Source organism: Bos grunniens, chromosome 11, assembly GCF_055505025.1.
Source record: "Bos grunniens cultivar Pamir isolate PY7600 chromosome 11, Bosgru_T2T1.0, whole genome shotgun sequence".
Taxonomy (NCBI): domain Eukaryota; kingdom Metazoa; phylum Chordata; class Mammalia; order Artiodactyla; family Bovidae; genus Bos; species Bos grunniens.
In genome coordinates this window covers 1364138-1389131 of record NC_141175.1, presented here as the reverse complement: position 1 = coordinate 1389131, position 24994 = coordinate 1364138, and the positions used below count along the sequence as shown (strand labels likewise).

General features: G+C 58.7%; 2 protein-coding genes across 12 annotated transcripts in view; one reads left to right on the top strand and one right to left on the bottom strand.

The window, feature by feature from the left end:
- Positions 1-24966, bottom strand: part of EXD3 (exonuclease 3'-5' domain containing 3) — a 75417-nt gene extending 50451 nt beyond the window's left edge. For 4 of the 11 annotated variants that reach the window (XM_086323996.1, XM_086323998.1, XM_086324005.1 and 1 more), the window contains exons 1-4: positions 24817-24952; positions 20737-21021; positions 7558-7632; positions 1708-1772 (exon numbers count right to left, since the gene is read on the bottom strand). In XM_086323996.1, coding sequence (XP_086180122.1) covers positions 1708-1772; positions 7558-7609 — 117 coding nt within the window. In that variant the 5' untranslated portion in view covers positions 7610-7632; positions 20737-21021; positions 24817-24952. Of the gene's footprint in view, positions 1-1707; positions 1773-7557; positions 7633-20736; positions 21022-24816 lie in introns of those variants that run through there. The other 7 variants (XM_086323995.1, XM_086323997.1, XM_086324002.1 and 4 more) reach the window with 4 other exon arrangements.
- LOC147362201 (uncharacterized) lies at positions 10160-11926 on the top strand. The gene has a single exon (XM_086324040.1). It carries the CDS (start codon positions 10861-10863, stop codon positions 11896-11898), a length of 1038 nt encoding a protein of 345 aa, XP_086180166.1. The 5' UTR covers positions 10160-10860; the 3' UTR covers positions 11899-11926.
- Positions 24967-24994: the final 28 nt, after the last annotated feature.

Genomic DNA, 24994 nt, shown 5'->3' with positions numbered 1-24994 from the left:
CTGGGTCCCAGTTCTTTCCCCACAGGGCAAAGCTCCCAGGAGTCCTGCAGGGTCAGCCCTGCGACCCCCTCGCATCCTGAGGCCCCTGCCCTGGGCTGCGCTGGCCTCCAGGGCCCCCTGCTCGTCTGAACCCCCTGGGGCTCAGCGTCCCCCACTCCCTCCCAGCCCAGCCCAGGCATCCGTCCCATCCCTCGAGGCCCTGCAGGGACCCCACCCCCGCCTTGCTGCTGGGCCTCAGGCCTCACGCATGTCTCACAACACTGGGCAGTGTGCGCTGGCCGTGAGCAGGGGCCCAGGACGTGCGTGCTCTCCTGGTGGGACACCAGTCATGAACAGGGGACTCGGAGCAGTTACACAGACGACCACAGAACAAGCCCGGCCCCCACAGAAGCCAGAGCACAGACCAGGTGCCTTCCCAGCCAGGAACGCGGGCTGACGGATATCAACACACGGCCCAGCGTCTCTCTGGAAATGAAGAACACGCTGGTCAAGGAGACACAGTGAAAATCAGACAGCAGGAAGGATGACGGAAGCCCAGACATCAAACGAAGACAACAGGCTCACGCGGAGGTGGGGAGGGAGAGGCGGCATGGGCGACAGTCGCCTGGGCCCACTGCTTGAGGTCAGTCCTGGAGAGGGGCGGGGGCAGGGGCCGTGCCACCCTCGGGGTCGCAGAACCGGAGGGGCCTGGGCCCAAGCTGTGCTGACGCACAGGAAGCGGGCACTCCCCTGGGAAACAGGTCCGGAAGTGGAAACTCTGCCGGAGTCGCCCCAGGGAGACCTGGGTTTCACAGCACGTTCCCAGCCCCTGGCCCAGTCCAGGCGGAGCCCTTCAGCGCCCAGCCTCAGGGAACAGACAGGCGGCTCCCCCAAGCTGCTTCAGCTCCACCCACAGGAAACGCAGTCTCCCCCCACAACAGGCAGGCCCGTCTAGGCGGGAAGGCCTCACAGCCCCGCGGCCCAGCTTCCTGAGTCGCCCTCAAAGCCACAGGCACGGAACCGGGAAATCAAGAAACTTCTGGCTTTTGCAGAAGCACTGTATTTCTCCAGCTAACAACCGGAGCCGGCTGTTCACAGGCCCGTGCGGGTCGGGGGAGGCGGCAGGCAGATACCTGCCCGAGGCCACGCAGCTTGGCCCGCAGGGGCTTGTCCAGACAGAAGGCTGCCCTGTGCCCTGGGAAGCCCCGTGAACCTCTCAGGCTCACAGGCAGGCCTCCCCTGAAGGCCCGTGGCCTTCCTGGAGCTCACCAGCCCTGGGGTCCTGGGGGCGGGGGCGGTGGGGGTAGGGAGGCCAGGCTGGCCCGAGAGGATGGGCACCCCCCAGCCACACGTGGTTCCCGCGCCCCCAGGGACCAGGGCAGCCTCAGTCCTTGGGGCCTCGAGGGAGCTCGGTGCAGGGAGGAGCGGCCGAGGGCCAGTATGGGCGCCACCTGGGCTGAGGCAGAGCTGCCGTCCTGCAGGGCCTCCGTGGGACCGGTGTGCGGGGCCCAGAGCCGCGGAAGGCCCTGGCTGCCTGCCGGCCAGACCACACACGGCTGTCCTCTGAGCCTTCGGGCAGAGGAGGCAAAGCGCGAGGCCCGCCAGGTGCCCCCTGCTGCCTGCAGGCTGGTGGTGGGTACTGCCTTCTCCTGCTCCGTGCGTCCAACAGGCCTTGTCTCCCGGCCCCAACCCCACGTGACCCGCAGAACATTCGATGAGGCAGCTCACCTGTCGCAGCTCCCGAGTAGACCACAGCGTCTGCAGGGTCTGCAGGAACAGGCGCGGGTCCTGGCCTGGGGGGACAAGGAAGGGCTGTGGAGAGGCTGCGTGTGGCGGGGAGCATGGCCCTGCGGCCTCTCCCTAGGGCTGGCCTGCTCCCCAGGCAGGGGGGCTTCCCACAGTGCCCGCTGGGGGGCTTCCAGCTCAGCTCAGGGAGCCCGGACTCGCGTTCCCACTGCAGTGGGCCCCTGGTCTGTGTGAGCAGGGAGGCTTGCGGTACTGACCCGGCTGGGTGGCGACCCCCATCCATGGCCCACTGTCTGGCCTCTGACCCCTGCTGAGGCCCAACGTAGTCCCGGCCTCTGCCTCCCCATCTTCCCTCTGCCCTGTCCTGCCCCTGGTGAGTCCCACCCAGGCCCGAGCCCCAAAGCCTCTCCACCCCCTGCTGCAGAGCAGGGCGTGGGGTCCCAGAGTGGGCGCCTGCTCAGCCCAGTGCGGCCCGGGGCGGCGGGGGTCCAGGTCACTCTCAAGCTGGAAGAGTCGGTGCCCTCAGGCCAGGTCCCAGGTTAGGGCCAAGAAGGGCCGGCTGTCCGGGAAAGGTCACCGCTGCCTACTCTGGGCTTGGGAAAGGAAGCCGCTTCTGAGGCCAGGGCCTGGGGACCAGCTCTGAGCTGCCCGTGGCCACCAGCGCCCCCTGGCTGCCTGCCTCCTGGGCCTCTCCCTCACCCTCTGCCCTGCCAGCAGGGCTCCTGCTCCCCATGCCCTCCCCCTCACCGCAGCCCCCCAGCCTCCACAGCACCTCCCCGCCAACCCACCCCACCTCCACCCCCCTGCCCCAGCCTGAGCCTGCGGCCCCAGCGCATCTTGCGTTGCAAGTTCTGCTGCACAGGTGTGGGGCTGTCACCTGGCCAGCCCCCCGAGAAGCTGCAGACCTGGTTCTTTCCCATCAGGGGCCGTCGCCCAGAGCCCAGGGAGGGTGGACATGAGACCCGCCAACGGGGACGGTGCTCCTGGGGTGCCCCCGCCCCAGTCCAGGTGGGAGGACCATCTGGCCCTTAGCCAGGATCTCGGGGTCGGACTCCGGACCGTCGGTCCACATCTGGGGAAGCAGGAGCCCAGGTGGCCGCAGCTGCGAGGCCACTCGAGAGTCAAGGGGCAAGGGGCAGCAGCTGCTCTTCAGGGAGCTGGACGGACGGATGGAAAGACAGGAGACCCAAGCCACAGGCCCCGAGGACGCAGCCTCGCAAAGAAGACGGGGGCCGTGGGGAACCCCAGAGGCCACAGGAGGGTCTGTCCCAGAAGGCAAGGCCGGCTGATCACGGAAGGCGCGTCTGCCCTGCTCACTCTGCAGTACAGGAGGAAAGCCACCCGACCCTCTCCCCGGACGCACAGTGTCCCGTGTAACTGCGATAACTTGTGAGGACTAGTTCTAGTTACAATTGAAGATACAACCCAGCAAACTAGGAAGAGAAGGAACGTCCTCATGCAGATTAAAGGTGTCTATAAAAACCCTCAGCAGACAGAGGCCTCAGTGATGAAAACGTCCCCCTGAAACGGAAACACTAGGAGGAGCCCGCTGTCTGCTTGACATGGTGTGGGGTGATGCCAGTGCAGACAGACAGAAGGAAAGTGTAAGGCCAAGAACTCAGAGGAAAATTAAACATCGGCACTCGGATAAATACACTCTGCTCCCTTCAGACAATGGACTGTCTGAAGCAGGAAGGGATGAGCTATCAAGCTGTGAGAAGACACGGAGGAAACTTGCATACAAGCTACTGAGAGACACCTCTATACACAGGATGATCCTAACTCTATGAGGTGCTCCACCTGATGGGGGGACTGTGTGTGAAGGGGGACTGTGTGTGACGGGGGTGGATAGTGTCTGATGAAGGGACTGTGTGTGATGGGGGACTGTCTGATGGGGGGACTGTGTTTGATGGGGGGACTGTGTGTGACGGGGGTACTGTGTGTGACGGGGGGACTGTGTGTGATGGGGGGACTGTCTAACGGGGGGACTGTTTCTGATGGGGAGGACTGTGTCTGACGGGGGTACTGTGTCTGACGGGGGTACTGTGTGTGATGGGGGGACTGTGTGTGATGGGGAGGACTGTGTCTGACGGGGGTACTGTGTCTGACGGGGGTACTGTGTGTGACAGGGGGACTGTGTGTGACGGGGGGACTGTGTGTGATGGGGGGACTGTCTAACGGGGGGACTGTTTCTGATGGGGAGGACTGTGTCTGACGGGGGTACTGTGTCTGATGGGGGGACTGTGTGTGATGGGGGGACTGTGTGTGATGGGGAGGACTGTGTCTGATGGGGGTACTGTGTCTGATGGGGGGACTGTGTGTGATGGGGAGGACTGTGTCTGATCGGGGTACTGTGTCTGACGGGGGTACTGTGTGTGACGGGGGGACTGTGTGTGATGGGGGGACTGTGTGTGATGGGGGACTGTGTGTGATGGGGGGACTGTCTGATGGGGGGACTGTGTGTGATGGGGGGACTGTCTGATGGGGGGACTGTGTCTGATGGGGGGACTGTCTGATGGGGGGACTGTGTGTGATGGGGGCCTGTTTCTGATGGGACTGTTTCTGACGGGGAGGACTGTGTCTGACGGGGGAACTGTGTGTGATGGGGGGACTGTGTGTGACGGGGGGACTGTTTCTGATGGGGAGGACTGTGTCTGACGGGGGTACTGTGTGTGACGGGGTTACTGTGTGTGACGGGGGGACTGTGTGTGATGAGGGGACTGTCTGACGGGGGGACTGTTTCTGATGGGGGGACTGTGTGTGACGGGGGGACTGTGTCTGACGGGGGGACTGTGTGTGACGGGGGGACTGTTTTTGATGGGGAGGACTGTGTCTGACGGGGGTACTGTGTCTGACGGGGGTACTGTGTGTGACGGGGGGACTGTGTGTGATGGGGGGACTGTTTCTGATGGGGGGACTGTGTGTGACGGGGTTACTGTGTGTGACGGGGGGACTGTGTGTGATGGGGGGACTGTCTAACAGGGGGACTGTGTCTGACGGGGGTACTGTGTCTGACGGGGGTACTGTGTGTGACAGGGGGACTGTGTGTGACGGGGGGACTGTGTGTGATGGGGGGACTGTGTGTGATGGGGGGACTGTGTGTGATGGGGGGACTTTCTGATGGGGAAGACTGTGTCTGATGGGGGTACTGTGTCTGACGGGGGTACTGTGTGTGATGGGGGGACTGTGTGTGATGGGGAGGACTGTGTCTGATGGGGGTACTGTGTGTGATGGGGGGACTGTGTGTGATGGGGAGGACTGTGTCTGACGGGGGTACTGTGTCTGACGGGGGTACTGTGTGTGACGGGGGGACTGTGTGTGATGGGGGGACTGTGTGTGATGGGGGACTGTGTGTGATGAGGGGACTGTGTGTGATGGGGGGACTGTGTGTGATGGGGGGACTGTCTGATGGGGGGACTGTGTGTGATGGGGGGACTGTCTGATGGGGGGACTGTGTGTGATGGGGGACTGTGTGTGATGGGGAGGACTGTGTCTGATGGGGGTACTGTGTCTGACGGGGGTACTGTGTGTGACGGGGGGACTGTGTGTGATGGGGGGACTGTGTGTGATGGGGGACTGTGTGTGATGGGGGGACTGTCTGATGGGGGGACTGTGTGTGATGGGGGGACTGTCTGATGGGGGGACTGTGTGTGATGGGGGGACTGTCTAACGGGGGGACTGTGTCTGATGGGGGGACTGTCTGATGGGGGGACTGTGTGTGATGGGGGACTGTGTGTGATGGGGGGACTGTCTGATGGGGGGACTGTGTCTGATGGGGGGACTATCTGATGGGACTGTGTGTGATGGGGGACTGTGTGTGATGGGGGCCTGTTTCTGATGGGACTGTTTCTGACGGGGAGGACTGTGTCTGACAGGGGAACTGTGTGTGACGGGGGGACTGTGTGTGACGGGGGGACTGTTTTTGATGGGGAGGACTGTGTGTGATGGGGGTACTGTGCGTGACAGGGGTACTGTGTGTGATGGGGGGACTGTGTGTGACGGGGGGACTGTGTGTGACGGGGGGACTGTTTTTGATGGGGAGGACTGTGTCTGACGGGGGTACTGTGTCTGACGGGGGTACTGTGTGTGACGGGGTTACTGTGTGTGACGGGGGGACTGTGTGTGATGAGGGGACTGTCTGACGGGGGGACTGTTTCTGATGGGGGGACTGTGTCTGACGGGGGGACTGTGTGTGATGGGGGGACTGTGTGTGACGGGGGGACTGTTTTTGATGGGGAGGACTGTGTCTGACGGGGGTACTGTGTGTGACGGGGTTACTGTGTGTGATGGGGGGACTGTGTCTGATGGGGGCACTGTGTGTGATGGGGGGACTGTCTGACGGGGGGACTGTTTCTGATGGGGAGGACTGTGTCTGATGGGGGTACTGTGCGTGACAGGGGTACTGTGTGTGACGGGGGGACTGTGTGTGATGGGGGGACTGTCTGACGGGGGGACTGTTTCTGATGGGGAGGACTGTGTCTGACGGGGGTACTGTGTCTGACGGGGGTACTGTGTGTGACGGGGTTACTGTGTGTGACGGGGGGACTGTGTGTGATGAGGGGACTGTCTGACGGGGGGACTGTTTCTGATGGGGGGACTGTGTCTGACGGGGGGACTGTGTCTGATGGGGGGACTGTGTCTGATGGGGGGACTGTGTCTTACCCCTTTTTCCAGTAGGGTGGGCTTTAAGGCCCAAAGACTTCACATAATGGGGGCCTCTGGGAAAAGCGTGGTGTTCGTGTTGAGGACGCCTGGGCAGCAGGGCAGCCCTTTTTTTAGGTTTAGTGTTTAGGCACCTGCTGTCGCCCCCTTGGAGAGTCTGTTGGAGCAGGATGTATACCTCAGAGGACCCTAAGGAGATGCCCGGGGCCCTGGGTGTGTGGGCACAGAGGCTGGACCAGAGCTCCGTCCACATCACCTGCCGAAGGCACTGCACTTTTGCTCACATGTTGGAGGCTCCCCCTCCCATAGTGTGCCCACTCAGGGACCCAGCCCAGCATGGAGACAGCCCCTCAGGATGCTCAGGGTAGCAGGAAGGGGACCACTCTCAACTGGACACAGGGTCTTGGCCTGGGAGGAGCCCCTGCTTTTCCAGCCTCGGTCTCCTCTCCGTGTCACCATCTGTCTTTCTGGGGGGGGGCACTTCATATCAGACTTCACATGGCCCTGCGTCTGCCCCAACCACATCACCAAACACAGCAGATGCGCAGAAAGCAAGCCCTGCTGAGCCCGCAGACACTGCCCGAGAGGAGTTCGGGGTTTCTGGAGGAGAATCCAGGGCTGAGAGCCTGGGGTCTCTTGGGGCTGGGGGCCACGTGGGGGCCAGTGTGGGTGCTCCTGCTCTTCAGACACCTGTCGGTCCCCCTGCTTCTGCCTTCTCCGCCGGACGGATGAGATGCCTTGTGTCCATATTTGGTGTGGGGCACAGTGAAGGCTCCAGAGAAATCCACCTGCCCCTGCGCACCCAGCTCCACCCACACCTGGGCTCCGTCCTCCTCCCAGAAGTTTATGTCCAGTCACGGCTGACCTTCAGTGTTAGTCATCAGGCAAGCGGCCAGCAGGCAGGCCTCCATGGGACGACGGGCTCACGTTTCCCAGGCAACGGGAGGTGAGCCCACGGCCCCCAGGGCAGGAGGCCATGGCAGCAGCCAGTGGCCTGCCCCCGCCCATACCCGAGGCCGCTCTCCGTGCCCCAGGCCCGCACCACCCCAATGCCTCCCACCTGGTGTCCCTGCCCTGTGCACGGACCCCACACACCCACCCCCGGCCCACCCTGCACTTCCCAGCTGGACCTGGGGCCGTGAGGGGCACACGCTGACCCACGGGACTCACCACCAGCGGGGTCACCGGCAGCAGGCTTTTCTTCTGGGTCTCCAGGGTCCATTCTCAGGGAAGATGCAGGAGCTGCTGGAGACCAGTGGAGACAGTCAGGCTGCAGGCTCCACACACAAGGGAGAGACCCTGAAGGGCAGCCACGCAGGGCCCACTTCTGTGGTTGGGAGGCAAGGTCTCGGGCGGCCGCAGCTTCCCTACTGGAGTCTGCCCCACGGGCGCAGCCAGCTCTGGGTCATCCAGGCTGACAGCAAAGCACTGCCGTTCCCAGGTGGCCAACAGGCTCCTGACAACATGCATTTTGCTTTTCCACATTTAGGGAAACGGGCCAGTTTGTCCTCATTTGCGGTGTGGTCTGTATCACGAGACTGTCGCAGCGCCTCTGTTTAGACCCGGGTCCTGACACAGGCCTGGATCAAGGGGTCCCCCATCTGCCCCCGTGTCGTCTGCTCCCCAACCCACTCCGCCGCCCCGCAGGCCACCACTCCCACAAGCTTTGTACGTTTACTGGCAAACTTCTCTCTAACAGGCTGATACAGCTGTTTGCTGACTCTCCAGTCTTACACTGACTGACCAAGCTCAAGGTGAGAACCCACCCCCAGCCCACGAGCCTGGAAACAGCTCTCTGAGGGTTTCCACTGAGTCTTCATGGGAGCCACAGGCAGAGCCCGGCTGAGCTGGCGTGAACGCCAGGTGCTTCTCTGCCTTGTCCATTTGCTCCAGACTTGTGTCAGGCCGGAGCAACTCCTGCTGCAAACAGTGTCCACTGGACACGTTTTAGGCCAGCTTCTGGACGAGAGGCCATGTACAAATGTGCTTCCTGCCATCGAGCGATGCCCAGGGTTGGGGAGGGATGGGCCAGTTCCCAGCTAGTGGCAGTAGCCCAGCTAAGACCACTGACCTGGAGCCTGGCAAGCAGAGCCTCCCACTGAGTAGAGGAGTCTGCAGCCCAGGCACCAGCTGGAAGGGCTGTTGGGGCCAGAAGTGCAGGTGAGAATGCAGGACCCCCAGAGCTCCCAGAGGCAGCTGTCCCTGGGCCGAGAGTTCGTCAGAGACACGAGTGGTCAAGCGATGCTGCTCACTCAGGGACCCATCCCAGTGACCACAGCGAGTGAGACCCACTGTAGACCCGTGCTGCCAACCCAACCGTGTAACCAGGCCCCTAAGCCCCAGCAAGTCCACGGGACACTTTGTAGGCTGAACCTCTCCAAGATAAAGATCTACCCGAACACAGGTCCATCTAGTCAAAGCTATGGTTTTTCCAGTAGTCATGCACAGATGTGAGTTGGACCATAAAGAAAGCTGAGCACCGAAGAATTGATGCTTTTGAACCGTGGCTTTGGAGAAGACTCTTGAGAGTCTCTTCGACTGCAAGGAGATTCTACCAGTCCATCCTAAAGGAGATCAGTCCTGACTATTCATTGGAAGGACTGAGGCTGAAGCTGAAACTCCAATACTTTGGCCACCTGATGCAAAGAAGTGACTCATTGGAAAAGACCCTGATGCTGGGAAAGATTGAGGGCAGGAGGAGAAGGGGACGACAGAGGATGAGATGGTCGGATGGCATCACTGACTCGATGGACAAGAGTCTGAGCAAGGTGCAGGAGTTGGTGATGGAGAGAGAGCCCTGGTGTGCTGCAGTCCATGGGGTCACAGAGTCAAACACGGCTGAGTGAGTGAACTGAACTGACTGAATGCAATGCCAAGTTATGCCCCCCTCACCAGCTCAAGGTAATCAGAAACTGCCTGCTCACTGGAACAACACTCAGCATTCTTCAGATGAAGGTAACAGAATAGAGTCCCTGCAGCATATCATTCATGATGTTCAGAGGTAATATAAAAATCACAAAGGAAAGTGCAACCTGTAGGTAAGGGGGAAGAATACAGAAAAGCACTTGACAGAAAGCAAGCTGAAGGCGGCTCAGAGGTTGGATTTAGCAAAGACTGTAACACAACTATCATAAGTGTGTTAAAAAGACGAATGAAAATCACGCTCAGAAAGTTACAGGATAATACGATCTTCATGAAACAGAGAGGCAGAAATGGAAATCACATGAACCTACATAGAAGAACGGGAGCCCCTGACGGCTCAGCAGTAAAGAATCCACCTGCCAATGCAGGAGATGTGAGTTCCATCCCTGCATCAGGAAGATCCCTAGAAAAGAAAACGGCAACCCACTCTAGCCTTCTTGCCTGGGAAATCCCATGGACAGAGGAGCGGAGCGGGCTACGGCCCACGGGGCTGCAAGTGAGCTGGACTGAACCACAACAACAATAAAGAACTAGATGGCAGTTCTCCAATAAAACACATACAAGTACGACTCAAACGGAAAACCCACTGACTGGGCTTGACAGTAGACTGGAGATGGCAGATTAAAGAGTCAGTGAATTTGAAGACAGGTCAATGGAAATTAGGGCCTCCCTGGTGGCTCAGACGGTAAAGAATCCGCCTGCAATGCAGGAGACCTGGGTTTGATCCCTGGTCAGGAAGATCCCCTGCAGAAGGGAATGGCAACCCACTCCAGTATTCTTTCCTGGAGATTCCCATGGACAGAGGAGCCTGGTGGGCTACCGTTTATGGGGTTGCAAAGAGTCAGACACGACTTAGTAACTAAGCACGCAGTCAAAATTATCGTATCTAAAGAGGGCGGAAGAGTAAAGAAAAAAAAGCGACACCACTTCTTCCCTGTTGATTCCTTGCAAAGCCTTCACGAACGGGACTGAGCACCACAACCCTCCCCAGGAAGTTCAGACAAGCTGGAGGAGGGCCGCCTGCTCCCGGGGGCAGCCCCTCCCGAGCTTCTGCCGAGCCTCTGCCGCCCGTCTTGGTCTGGACGGCTGCTCTCCAGCCTGGCGCCTCCCGCCCCGCTTCTGCCCAGCGCGTCCTGCATCCCTGACCTCGAAGCCTCCATGTTCTGTCTCCTCCTGACTCCAGAGGAGCACATTCTCCACAAGCTTCCTGAGAATAACTGCAAGGGGGGGATGTGCCACTGCTCTCGGCTATCTGCAAGTGTCTTCACAGGCCCCCAGCCTGGCTAGAAGCCTGGCTGGGCCTGGCTGTGGGTGAGGAGCCATCCCCAGGAGTGGTGGTGATGGTCCTTCCCGTGGTGCTGCGAGCTCTGAACCACCTGCCTCCTGACTGCAGCTGGGACTCTGCTCCCCTCCTGGGGCACCTCCCCTGCCAGCCTGCAGGTGCCAGGAGGGACGGACGGGGCAAGGTCTGCTAGGCACCCCTGGATTCTCTGCTCTTGGGGTTACTCTGACTCGGACGCTGGGCTTCCTGGAAGAACCTCTAATTTTCTTATGTCTCCTCTTCTCTGCCTTTGGGGGAGATTTCTTGACTTTTATTTTGCCACTCTTTCGTTAATTACTCATTCCTACTACCAGAATTTTAATAACATCCACGAGTTCCGTCTCCCTTCACCCCCAAGGACCCGGTGGCTTCCGCGTGCTTTGTTGGTCGGTATGGATGCCTCCCTCCCTTCACGGCCCCTTTCCTCAGGTCTGAGGGCTGCGGCCTACCCTGCAGGCCCTGGACAGCTGCTGGGCCAGGGGGGAAGGCACTCCTGGGAAGAGCCTCCCTGGGGGCACCGGTGCCTGGAGGAGCGGTCTGTCGGGAAGGAACCCTCCCTCCCCACCTGGGGTCTTGGGTGCCCAGCCCATGCAGATGTCCCCGAGGCTCTGTCTCCAGCTCCAGCCTCCCGGGCTCTGCAGTGGCTGGGCCAGCCCTCACTCGTGACAGGCCTCTCCCCCTGTCCTCAGCGTTTGCTTTCCTCCTGTCTACGGTCACCTGAATGGACCTGGAGTGAGGCAGGCAATCCAGCCTGTTTGCCCAGGAACCACTGGGAAAAACCCAGCTGCCCGCCCCTGCCTACCCCTTGCTGGGACCTAATCCCAGATGCCTTCTGCCCACCTCCCACCCCAAGTCTGGCCCAACCCTGGGAGGACTGCCACTCCCGGCGGCTGGGGTCTCTGATACAGCACCCTCTCTCTGGGGGGCCGGTTCTCCCACCTGCCACACCCTCAGGGCACCCATGGAGTGGGTGCAGGCAGGTGTTTGCACCAGGAGGGGGAGGGCAGTGCTGCGTGGCCGGGCAAGGCCAGAGCCGGGCTCTGGGCCCCTCTGCAGGCAGTGCCGTCCCGGGGTCCTGCCCACACTGGGGCCCGGCCAGGGCGCAACAGGACGAGCGCGTCCTGTGCGTGGGCAAGTGCCGCTCATACCCCTCGCCCTCCTGTCTGGCATGTCCACTGTCTGTCCGTCCCCTGGGGCCCCGGAGCAGCGCTGGGCACAAAGGCTGGTCCAGCTTCATGGCCCGCTGTGCCTCTGTGACCCCACTGTGACCCCACCAACTCCGCGACCTGTCTGGCCTGAGGTCAGACAGGTCCCCAGGGGGGGACCCTGGGGCCAGCCAGAGGGTCCCGAACAGGAGGGGCTGGAGACGGTGCAGGGCCCCTCCCTAGGAGCCCAGCCTGGCTCCTCCTCACGTCACCCCCATCGGCCAGGCCCCACCCAGGGCCCTGGGCTGAGTGCGCGTCTGGCCAGGCAGGCTCCATGTGGTCAACACTGTCGCTGGCTGTTCCTGGAGCCCCTGACCCTGCACAGCACACAGCCACGGCCACCCACCGACCCAGCCAATGAGCCCTGAGGCAGCGAACTCCTGGTGGGGCTGGGGTTGGGACCCATGCACGGCTGAGAGCAATCAGCTGCTTTTAGGAGACTCCAAACAGGCTCCTCTCCTGGCCTCCAGTCTGCTGCAGGCAGGGCCCATGGTTGCCGTGGGGGCTTCTGAGAGGGTCTCCAGCCCATAGCTCCCTCCGTCCCAGCACAGTCCAGCCCCCAGGCCACTCCACCCTTGTGTGACCCCAGGGACATTTCCTCTGTGAAAAGATGGAGGCTTTATTTTAGTAGTAAAGACCACCAGCATGAAAAAATCTGATAGAGAGAGGAGCCTGGCAAGCTACAGTCCAAAGGGTTACAGTCGGACACAAGTGAACATGCACACGGAGGGAACACGTGTAAAGACGAGCAGCAGCGAAGGCCCGTCTGCCCAACCTCCGCCCTCCAGGGGAACCTGGGCCCAGCAGGGCCCCACGCCGCATGCTCTTTCCATGTGAGCCAGTCAGGGTTTGTCCAAGCACAAGGCCTCGATGGCCTTCTTTCCACTGCAGGCATCCACTTTGCTGGTCAGATATGCAGATGATACCACTGTAACGGCAGAAGGTGAAGAGGAACTAAAGAGCCTTGATGAAAGTGAAAGAGGAGAGTGAAAAACCTGGCTTAAAACTCAACACTCAAAAAACTAAAATTATGGCATCCAGTTCCATCACTTCTTGGCAAATAGGTGGGGAAAAAATGAAAACAGTGAGAGACTTTATTTTCTTGGGCTCCAAAATCACTGCGGATGGTGGCTGCAGCCATGGAATTAAAAGATGCTTGCTCTTTGGAAGAGAAGCTATGACCAACCTAGACAGCGTATTAAAAAGCAGAGACTTTACTTTGCCGACAAAGGTCCATATAGTCAAAGCTATGGTTTTCCCAGTAGTCACGTGCAGACATGAGAGTTGGACCTAAAGAAGGCTGAGCAATGAAGAACTGAATGTTTTCAAATTGTGGTGCTAGAGAAGACCCTTGAGAGTCCCACTGGACTGCGAGGAGATCAAACCGATAAACCCTAAAGGAAACCAACCCTGAATATCCGTTGGAAGCACTGATGCTGAAGCTCCAACACTTTGGCCACCTGATGCGAAGAGGCACCTCATTAGACTCTAACGCTGGGAAAGACTGAGAGCGGAAGGTGGCTACAGGATGAGATGGTTGGATGGCATCATCGACTCAATGGACGTGAGTCTGAGCAAACCCTGGGAGATAGTGAAGGACAGGGAAGTGTGGCATGCTGCAGTCCATGGGGTCACAAAGAGTCAGACATGACTGAATGACTGAATATCAACAACCAGGAAGGGGGCAGATGACCCAACGGCTCTGCTGTGGGAGGGTGTGTTTTCCAATCTTCTCAACTAGGGCTAACCTCTACAATTCCAAGGTTTTTCTGTGGGTATATTTCCACCTCCCTCTGCGGGGCCACTTTCCCACTTTCTTTCAGGGCATGGTGCCGCCTGGCCACGTGAGGCAGGCGATGGTCTCTGCTCTCAGGCCAGCCCCAGGTCAGGCGGACAGACCCAGACCTTCCTTGGCCAGCAGAGCTCAGCTCTGGTCTGTTCCCGAGCCCCAGAATCTGAAATCAGCAACTACGTGCTTCTGAGATTGAAAACAGCTGGCAGCTACCAAGTTCAAGTTCAGCCCACTGCAGCCCTTATAAACTGACCTCATTTGAAAATGAAGCAGGCTGCAGTGGTGGTGCTGGGCTTGCAGCGCACACCAGGCAAACAGGCCGTCCCGGGACGGGAGCCCTGGGCGCGCACCTCCTCTAGTTTTTTAACTTTCTCTAAATCAGTCACCAAATACAACTCATTCAGGGTTGTGATTCTGCTGAAAGGGGCTAGGCTGAGCCACATCCCTGCAGGGAGGCCTGGCATGTGACCGGAGGTCCTCCTCAAAGATCCCTGCTCGCCCCCAAGGCTCCTGCTTCTCAGCTCCGCCCCACACCTGGGCGGGGAACCCCTGTCAGACACCAAACCCACCGAAACGGACTCAAACGAGAGGAGGGGGCAGGGGGGTTCCAGAGAGAAGCCCGGCCAGACTGCTTCCTCCTGAGAGGTGGCTGGATTATCTACCTGGGAGCCTCCCGGGAGCCAGCCAGTGCTGCCACAAATTCCAGGCGATCAGGGCCCCCAGCTGTGCCTCCATCCTCCTGCTTGGCACGCTGACCAGGCTGGCCCCCCAAGCAGACGCGTCCTGAACTCTGCCCTCAGTCAGGCCCGAGGAGACCCAGAGGAGGAAGAGGACACCAGCAGGCCCTAACCCTCGGGGAAGCTGCCGCCTCCAGCGGAGCCCCCAGCCCCGTGTGAGGCAGAAGGGGGCTCAGAGCAGGTGCTCGTGGGCGTGTCCCTTCCTGGCCCCGCTTCCCCCCCCCGCCCCGCCCTTCAACCCCTCACATCCAAAGGAGGCCAGGTTGGGGTGCGTCCTTCGGGCCTGTCGTCCCCCTCAAAGCGGCTTTGTGAACGGGTTGTGCCCCAGCCTCGAAGCCTGAGACCCCATGGGAGCCCAGAGGACGAGTCCTGGCTCGGGGGGCACAGCGAGGAGTGGAGGGCCCAAGTTTCTGATCCCAAGCTGCCTTTCAAGCAGCCAGACAGCAGGGCTTTAGGGCCCGCAGGAGTCACGCTGCTGCCCAGGTCCAGGCCTCTGTCCATCCCTCCACCCGCCGGCCCAGGAGAGCGCAGCAGGAGGCCTTCTCTCCGCCCGCGGGGAGTGACGGGGTCCGCGCCGCACGCCGGCTGGGAGGCCCCGTCCCGCTCCCGTCGCTACGTCTCTGTTGTTTCCACAAACACGGGGCGCTGGCTGCGTGTCCCCGCAGGCATTCCCTGCGCCTCCACAGCGGCCAGGGGGCACGCGGGCGTGGCAAGGGGGCTGCCGGGCCCAGGCTCCGGCTCCCCGGGAGGACCCGAGCAGGAGCTCGGCGGGGCGGGGCTCAGCGCGGGATCCGGCGGCCCGAGGCCGCTCCTCGCCCGCAACCCGGCAGGCCGCCTAGTGCAGGAAACTGCCGGCTTCTCTACGCCGGCTGCGCTCGGGAATAGGAGCGCAGGGCGCACTAGGCGTACATAAAGTGTGTCATGAAAACTAGCTTGCCTCTTTCACAGAAAATTTAAAGGCACACCTGTGGCTCAGGTAATTCTGCTGGACACACTGCTCTGGAGAAACGCCGCTGACCAGGGAGGAGGGTGGCCCTGGCGGCCCGACTGCCTCCCCACCGCGATACCGGGGCCTCGGCAGGACGGGCGGATGCCCGGCTCCTCAGCCACTGCTCCGCGTAACGGCCGCAGGAGTCACCCTGCTGTCCCCACTGCAGGACGCGGTCACCATGCCAGAGCCGCCCCGGACCCCCGAGACACAGGGGCGGAAGGCCGGGCCCCTGCGGATGGGGCCGCTCAGGCCTCTTCAGTGAAGCAACAGCACTGACGGGGGCGCCCCTAAAACACAATTCAGCGTGTGTGCGTTCATCTCAGTGACGCTTTTAAAGCTTCATGGAGATGTAATCCACAGACTGTGGAACTGACTTCTTAAAGTGGACAACTCAGCATCTCTAATATATTCAGGCATGGGCAACCGTCACCCCTGACCCAGAGCCACCGTTACCCGAAGATCACTGCCCCCGCCCCAGGCCTGGCAGCTCCACCTGGTCAGGACACCTTGTGAAAACAGAGCCATCCTTTCTCATCCAGCTCCGTACACTCAGCACAGGGCTTGTCCACACCGCGGGGCATCTGCTGTGGACCCAGCCGTGGCCCGTGTGGATGCCTGCCGGCCTCTCTGCAGTGTGCCAGGCCAGACGCGGCTGGCATTCGACTCTGGGGAACCTGTGGGCGCCTCCAGGGCAGCAGCTGCGGGAGACTCCCCTCGTAGGCGGGTCTTCACGTAGCGTCCTCGCCAACACTGGGCGATACTGGGCAGTCCGTCCTTCTCACTCCCTCTTTCCCAGGGGCTTGATTCTTAACTTCTTGATTTGACTTCAGGATTGTTCCTTTCTTTAAAAATCAGACTCATCAACTCTAAACACAGACAGTGACTTTCAGGGACACCGCGGTGGTGGTCTCTGGCCCCCTGGATCACCGCCCTGGCCTCCCACGGCGCAGCGCTTTCCCTGCAGCACACAGGAACCAGCCCTGGGAGTCTCGGCCACAAAGCTCTTCAGTACCCTTTCTCATTGGGTGCCAGGCGGCGGCAGGAGCAGGGGCAGAGGTCAGCGGTCAGCAGCCCCACCATCTGGGTGGAGGTTCCTGCTCCCTGCCTGTTCTGACTGAGGCTGGTCACAGCTTTTCTTCCAAGGAGCAAGCAAACCCCAGTCTCCTGCATTGCAGGCTGATTCTTTGCCACTGAGCCACCTGGGAAGCACCTTAAAAATTGCATTTTACATTGACTATTTAATGTCACGGGGACAAAGCCTCCCCATGTGGCACGAAGCTGTCACCAAAGCAGCTGCTGGGAATAAAGGGCCTCGGGCCCCGGCCCACTCGGCACTGGGGCCACCTACCGGCCCTCTGGGTCTTCTCTTTCACTCTCTGAATCTTCTAGATATTACACGATGAACACACTCCACCTCGTATTCATGAAAAAGTAATCAAACCACAAAGTTATTTTTGAAAGTTAAACTACGATGGACTCTTAGCTCTAGAGAGGAGTTGGGCACCCACCTGGGCACCCAGGATTATGAGCTGCAAGGCGGGCCTCTCCTGTCGCCGCCTCTCCATGCTGCCAGGCACACCTACCGTCTCGAGGGGCGGCTGGTGGTCCTGCCTCGGGGTGACCCAGGCTGCAGCCAGGGCTGGGGGCTGGGACCCCAGGCCCAGACAGCGAGCATTTCTGAGCCCAGCTGGTCTTCGCCCACCGCCTACTCCAACCCCCCTCCCCCAGGCCTGTTCTGACAGGAGGCCCTGATTTCTGAGGAGGTTCCCATGTTTATTACTGTAACGTCAGGGTTCGGTGTATATGCCGTTTACGTGTGTGGCTCTCACCTTTCGTGAGTGTTCAAAATTTTTTTCACTTTCATTTTCCCTTAATTACTCTTAGCAAAAGGTTGTATCATTGGTCTTTTCAAAGAACTAGTTTTGGGGGACTTCCCTGGTGGCCCAGTGATTAGGACTTGGTGCTGTCACTGCCGTGGCCTGGGTTCGATCCCTGGTTGGGAAACTAAGATCTCTCAAGCTCTACCAGTTCAGTTCAGTCACTCAGTCATGTCTGACTCTTTGTGACCCCATGGACTGCAGCACACCAGACTCCCCTGTCCATCACCAACTCCCGGAGTTTACTCAAACTCACATCCATCGAGTCGGTGATGCCATCCAACCATCTCATCCTCTGTCGTCCCCTTCTTCTCCTGCCTTCAATTTTTCTAGCATCAGGGTCTTTTCCAATGAGTCAGTTCTTTGCATCAGGTGGCCAAAGAATTGGAGCTTCAGCTTCAGCATCAGTCCTTCCAATGAATATTCAGGACTGATTTCATTTAGGATGGACTGGTTTGATCTCCTTGCAGTCCAACAGATTCTCAAGAGTCTTCTCCTACACGGCAGTTCAAAAGCATCAATTCTTTGGAGTTCAGCTTTCCTTATAGTCCAACTCTCACATCCATACATGACTACTGGAAAAACCATAGCTTTGACTAGATGGACCTTTGTCAGCAAAGTAATGTCTCTGCTTTTTAATATGCTGTCCAGGTTGGTCATAGCTTTTCTTCCAAGGAACAAGCGTCTTTTAATTTCACTGCTGCAGTCACTATCTGCAGTGATTTTGGAGCCCCCAAAAATAAAGTCTGTCATTATTTCCATTGTTTCCCCATCTATTTGCCATGAACTGATGGGCCCGGATGCCATGATCTTAGTTTTCTGAATGTTGAGTTTTAAGCCAACTTTTTCACTCTCTTCTTTCACTTTCATCAAAAGGCTCTTTAGTTCTTCTTCACTTTCTGCCATAAGGGTGGTGTCATCTGCATATCTGAGGTTATTGATATTTCTCCTGGCAATCTTGATTCCAGCTTGTGATTCATCCTGCCTGGCATTTCACATGATGTACTCTTCATAGAAGTTAAATAAGCAGGACGACAATATACCGCCTGACATACTCCTTTCTCAATTTGGAACCAGTCTGCTATTCCATATCCTGTTCTAACTGTTGCTTCTTGACCTGGATACAGGTTTCTCAGGAGGCAGGTAAAGTGGTCTGGTATTCCCATCTCTTTTAAGAATTTTCCCACAGTTTGTTCTGATCCACACAGTCAAAGGCTTTAGCGTAGTCAAAGAAGCAGAAGTAGATGTTTTTCTGGAATTCTCTTGCTTTTTCTATGATCCAGCAGATGTTGGCAATTTGATCTCTGGTTCCTCTGCCTTTTTCGAATCCAGCTTGAACATCTGGAAGTTCTCCATCCATGTACTCTTGAAGCCTAGCTTGGAGAATTTTGAGCATTACTTTGCTGGCATGTGAGATGAGTGCAATTGTGCGGTAGTTGGAACATTCTCTGGCATTGCCTTTCTTTGGGACTCAAGTTGCACGACATGGCCAAAAATTTAAAAAGAACTAGCTTCTGGTTTTACTAATTTTATATCTCCTGATTTAAGTATTTAATTAACTTTTCTCTTTTTTTTCTTCAGATATATATATATATTTTCAGATTCTTTTCCAATATAGATTATGAAAAGATATTGAATATAGTTCTCTGTGCTGTACAGTAAATAGATGCTTGGTGTTTATCTGTTTTACATAGAGTTGTGTGTACCCGTCAATTCAGAACCCTAACCTATACCCCCTTTCCGCTTGGGTCGTCACAGGTCTGTCATCTACATCTGCGTCTGTTTCTGTTTCACTGGTAAGTTCATTCACGTCATATTTTAGATTCCACATGTAAGAGACATCGTGTGCTGTTGTCTTTGACCTACTTTGCTGCTGCTGCTAAGTCACTTCAGTCGTGTCTGACTCTGTGCGACCCCATAGACGGCAGCCCACCAGGCTCCCCCGTCCCTGGGATTCTCCAGGCAAGAACACTGGAGTGGGTTGCCATTTCTTTCTCCAATGCAGGAAAGTGAAAAGTGAAAGTGAAGTCGCTCAGTCGTGTCCGACCCTCAGCGACCCCATGGACTGCAGCCAACCAGGCTCCTCCATCCGGGATTCTCCAGGCAAGAGCACTGGAGCGGGTGCCACCGCCTTCTCCGTTGACCTACTTTACTTAGTATGATAATGTCTAGGTCCATCCATGCTGCTGCAAACAGCATCATTTCATTCGAAGTTTTCCTCTATATTAATTCCTCCTGCTTCCTTCCGTTTCTTCTGTTTATTTTTGACTTTGGTGGGGGGGGGGCTGGTTTGCTCTCCACCAGAGATGAATGCTTTCTGGTTAAATGCAGGCTTCTTGGATTTGCCTTTTGTTGTAACAGCCCTGACGGTCCTCTTCCCTCTGGCTGGCCCTCCTCCCTGGAGGCCCCCAGGCCGGCCCTTCCCTCTGGACTCCAGAAGCCACTGGAGTGGTTCTGGGGCACTGTCCGTCTGGGGCAGCACTCGCTGGCTGCTCTGTTGGCTCCACGTGACGCACGCTTCTTCTTTTCAGGCTGTTTCTGGCTCCAGGTTTGTCGCTGCCAGTTCGCATCATGTTTCCTCCCCCTTCCTCACACTCTGGCTTCTCCTGGAGATGGGGCACAACCTGGGGGTGGGCCCTGGCCGCAGAGCTGTCGTGGGCAGGATGCCACATGGCTGTGCAGGGGGCCTGCGAGTGGGAACTGGCTCGGGGAGCAGCAGCAGCGTGGCCTCTGCTCTGAAACTGCATGAGGGGCTCCGTCTGTGAGAGCAGAGACAGGTGAGGAGCCGCCTGCAGGTCCAGGGCACCCGACGCCCGGCTCCCTGGAGACGCAGCCCTTCCCCACAGCGTCCTGCAGGACAGAACTACAAGTTCCCCTGTTTATAGTCTCCTTTCGGCTCCGAACCTCCAGGAGACGAATCCTGAGCCACCTGCGTGCATGGCTGCCCTGGTGTGCAGACTGCCCCGGGTGGGAAGCCCTGCTCGCGTCTGAACGCGCCCCTCCCGGCATGCTGCCTTTCCTTCCATAGGGCTTCCTGGGGGGCGGGACTGGCCCTCAGTACCCAGGTTCTCTGTCGGCGGTCCCTGAGCAGCGGAAGCGGCGGGTGTGCTGAGCCCCCAGGAACTGTGGTCACCCAGCACTGGGTCAAGGAGCTCTCCACGGGCTCGTGTGACGGGCACAGCCTGAGGAACCCAGGCTCCGCGCGGGGACCATGGACACCAAGCGCCTCTGTCACGTGTGAGCCTACATTTATTTTCTGAGAGAAAAATCTTATCTGGCATTTAGCTTTTTTCTTGGACGTGCCTATTGTTTAAAAAGGGGAAAAACAAACAAAAACAAACAAACAAAAAAAACCCCAACCACTTGTATTGGGCTAAAATCAATTCCCAAATATCCAAAACTCCTGCCCATTTGATTGACCCCTGAGCTCCAGAATTAACCAGCTATTAAGTTTCTTGGGAAGCAAGTTCCAGCACTAAGCTGGCCTCTGAGCTGAGTCCTTACCTCAGGAACCGGTTCCCTCTCCCGGGCTCCCTCCGGCGTGTGTTCCCTCACACACTCACGTGTGAGCTGTGTGCTCCAAACGGTCTCAGCAGTGCTGGTGACGTGAGCGGCCGGGAGCTCTCACGGCCAGAGGTGGAACAGTGTCCTGACGGAAGCTGCTCCCAACGCCTCCACTGCTGCTGGGAAGTAGATTTTAGCTCAGACACAATGAAGTGTTTCTGAACCACCTTCTTCAGAGCTGGAAGAACCTTAGCGGTCACTGAATCACTCCAACTTTCAGAGTATCTGTAAAACAGAAAAACTTGTAATTGAAACCTTCTTAAGGATTTTTTTAATTAAACATTTCATTTTGAGATGACTATAGATATGCATGTACTTGTAAGAAATAATAAAGAGACGTCCCATCTACCTTTCACCCCAAATCACAAGCAGGGCATCGTGTGGATTAGAGGAGAGCCAGAGCACGGCAGTGCCACGGAGCCCTCGCTGCCCTCTGCAGTCGCCCCAAGGCCCTGATCTGCGAGCGGCCCTGGCAACGCTGGTCGCATCTCCGTTCACACCGTCTGTCATTTCAGGAAAGTTGCACGGATGGAACCACACAGTCTGGCCTCTGTGCATCTGCGCTCACTTGGCACACTCCCCTAAGACACACACGAGTCGCTGTGTGCGCCCAGGGCCCAACCCTTTTGCAGAGTGGGCTCCTGTGGTGTGGACGCAGGGGCCGCTTGGCAAGCACCCCCAAGGGCGTCTAGTCTGCTTCCAGCTCTGGGCCGTGAGGAGGCAGAGCTGCAGCGCCACAGGGGCAGGCACCGCGATGTCACTTCTTTCATCTTCATTTTTTGGGGGCCATGCCTCAGAGCATGTGGGATTTCAGTTCCTGGACCAGGGATTGAACCTGTGCTCCCCGCATTGGACGTGTGGAGTCTTAACCACTGGCCTGCCAGGGAAGTCCCTTTTTTCATTCTTTTATTGTGAAAATAGAAAAACACAAGATTAGTGGGCACAGAGGACAGCCAGACGGTAATTCAAGGGACCTGGGGGAGCATGTGCCCAGAGGAGGTGGAAGGGGCAGGGAACACAGGAGACCCAAAGGACATGTGTCCCAGAGGCCAGGCACCGAGGAGGGATGAGTCAAAGGAGGCCGCCAGAAACCCTGACAGGAGTTTGGGCAGCACCCCGGCAGGATCAAGAATAAAAAGCATTATGGAAAGACAGTCAAAGAGCTACGCCGAATGACCGCCTGACCCAGCAAAGCCACTCCTGGGGGTGCACCCAAGAGCACAGAGAACACAAGGCCACAGAAACACCCACAGTGTGTGACTCACAAGAGCCAGACAGCGGGGCCCCTTGGAGTGCCCCAGCGGGGGTCGGTTTGATCAACAAAATGGGTCCGTCCACACAATGGAAATGACTCAGCCTGAAAAGGAACGAAGCACTGATCCTCCTGCAATGTGTGCGGACCTCAAGCACATGATGCTGAGGGGGAGATGCCAGATAGAAATCTACATGCTTTGTGATTGTGTTTATATGAATAGTCCAGAAGAGGTGAATCCAGACACTGGATGACTGGTTGCCTCAGGCAGGGATGACGGGGGGGGGGGGGGGGGGGGAGGGGGAGCTGTGGTGGTGCTGCAATGGGGGATGCATTAGGGGCGATGGTGGCACAGCTCTGTGAATCTGACAAAAACACAGAATTGTACATTTTAAAATGAGCTGTATGATTTGTGAAGCACATCTCAGTATCTAAAAATCACCCGGCAAAGGAAACGGAGACGCTAAATCCTGCCGATTCTTAAAAGGAGTCTGGCTGTAAAGGAGCAAGGAGACACGTGGGCTGAGGGCGGGGGCTTTCTGTTCAAGGTGGGAAGAAACACAGGACATCCGTATAGAGGGGAAATGACACCTGGGGGGAGTGCCCCCGGGAGACACACTGGGGACGGGGTAGTGCTCCGAGGGGCAGGCACGTTCTCAGGGAGGAGGCAGATCTGGGGTGCAGGCACCGGGGATCCCTTCCAGCTGGGAGGCAGGATGGGTGGAGGTGAGGCCAAGGAGGGGAGGGAAGAGACTGGGCCGGGGAGGGGCGAGCTCCCAGGGCATGAGCCACGTGACCCACCTGAGGCTTGAGGTTATTGTGGACAGAGACAGGCCAGTGGGGCCAGGCTTCTCCTGCTGAGACAGAGGGACCAGGACCTGGACAAGAGTTTGGGGGGCGCTCCTTGGAAGAAAAGTTATGACCAACCTAGACAGCATATTACTTTGCCAACAGAGACATTACTTTGCCAACAAAGGTCTGTCTAGTCAAAGCTATGGTTTTTCCCGTGGTCATGTATGGATGTGAGAGTTGGACTATAAAGAAAGGTGAGCACCGAAGAACTGATGCTTTTGAACTGTGGTGTTGGAGAAGACTCTTGAGAGCCCCTTGGACGGCAAGGAGAGCAAACCACTCAATCCTAAAGGAAATCAGTCCTGAATATTCATTGAAAGGACTGATGCTGAAGCTGAAACTCTAATACTTTGGCCACCTGATGTGAAGAACTGACTCATTGGAAAATACCCTGATTCTGGGAAAGATTGAGGGCAGGAGGAGAAGGGGAAGAGGAAGAGATGGTTGGATGGCATCACCGACTCGATGGACATGAGTTTGAGCAAGCTCTGGGAGTTGGTGATGGACAGGGAAGCCTGGCATGCTGCAGTCCATGGGGTTGCAGAGAGTCGGACACAATTTAGCAACTGAAGTGAACTGAACTGGTCGGTGGGGGCTTGGTGGGTAGAGGGCATGAGCTGCAAGGACAGGTGTGGGTGGGGGGCTGCAGGAAGGAGGAGGCCCAAGTGGGCGGGTGGGAGGGTGCAGCTGAGCTCAGGGACCCTCAGGGCTGCAAGGGTCCTGAGGCTGTACCAGGCAGGGCGGTGGGAGGCCTGGGGCTGGGAGGTCTGGTCTGAGGAAGGGAGCGTCCACACGGGAATTCGGGGAGGAGAGAAGCACGTGAGAAGTGGGGGCTCTGCCCAGCTCCACACCAACAGTTTGGGAACCTCAGTGCCCCAATGGTGAGAGGGCAGCCTCCTCAGGGGCGCACGGCCCAGGAGGGCTTCCCAGTCGACAAGCATCATCTCGCAGCCCTGTTGGCTTGTCCTCAGTGACTTTGGTCCTCAGGGAAGGAAGCAGAGTCACAGCCCCAACTGAGCAGGGAGGGTGGCCAAAGTCGGAGGCAGGTGGCTCTCTGCCAGCCGCCCAGGACACACACCTCCCCGGACCCTGGAGGATGCTCAGGCATAAGGGCAGAGCCTGTGTCCGGCAGAGTTTCCAGGGTTCGTGCAGTGATGGGAACGTTTCTGCGCCAGCATCGAAAGGCCGCGGTGCCCAGGTGTTTGGTCAAAGAGTCACATGTTGCAGTGAAAGCATTTTTCAGATGAGATTAACATTTAAAACAGTAGACAAAGCGATAGAAAGCAGACCCTCCGTGGCAGGGGTGAAAGGGCGAAGACAGGCCCCTGAGGAGGGACGCTGCGGCTCTCCCAGCCTGTGGGCGCCTCAGACAGATGCAGCCCCCACAGCTGCCGGAGCGCGTCCTCCCCGCCGGCCACCCTCTGTGAAGGCCCTGGGGCACCGTGGGGCTGAGAGAGCCGCGTGAGACGCAGAGGGAGCCCCGCGGGACGCGAGCGGCGCCGGGCGGCCGGGCACCCGCAGGGCCCCGCCTCCGCCGGGACAGAGCCCCAGCGCCCCGAGGGCGGCCCGCGTCACCCCGAGGGCGGGCGCACAGCCCTGGCGGCTTCCGCTTTCCCTGTGGAGAAGAAGGGGCTTCCGGTGTTCACGGTGTGGCACCGACACAGGGCAGGCTCGGGGCCCTCACGCGTCCCCGCCGGCGGGCCGAGCCCGGCGGGCTGAGGGCCTGACAGACGCCCGCACAGGGTCGTCGGCCCCGGGCCACGGCCAGCTTCCGCGCCGAGCCCCCAGCCGCCCCTCCGGCGCCGACCCGGGGCCCACGGGTGACCCGCTCCCGGCCCCTCCCAGCGGCGCCCGCGTCCAGCGCCGGCCCGCGAGGCCCCAGGATCGCTTCACGGCCCGGCCCCGGGGCCTCTTACCTGACACGGCAGGGTCCGCCCGGAACCTTAGCGCGGCCGCGGCAGCGGCGCCAGAGGCGGGCCCGGACGGTTTTCCCCAGCGCACCGAGGCCGACTCCGAGCTGTCAGCGGCGGCGGGAAAGCGCCGGCGCGGGAGCTCTGGGCTAAAGTCCAGAGGGCGGGGCCGACTCGGGGACGG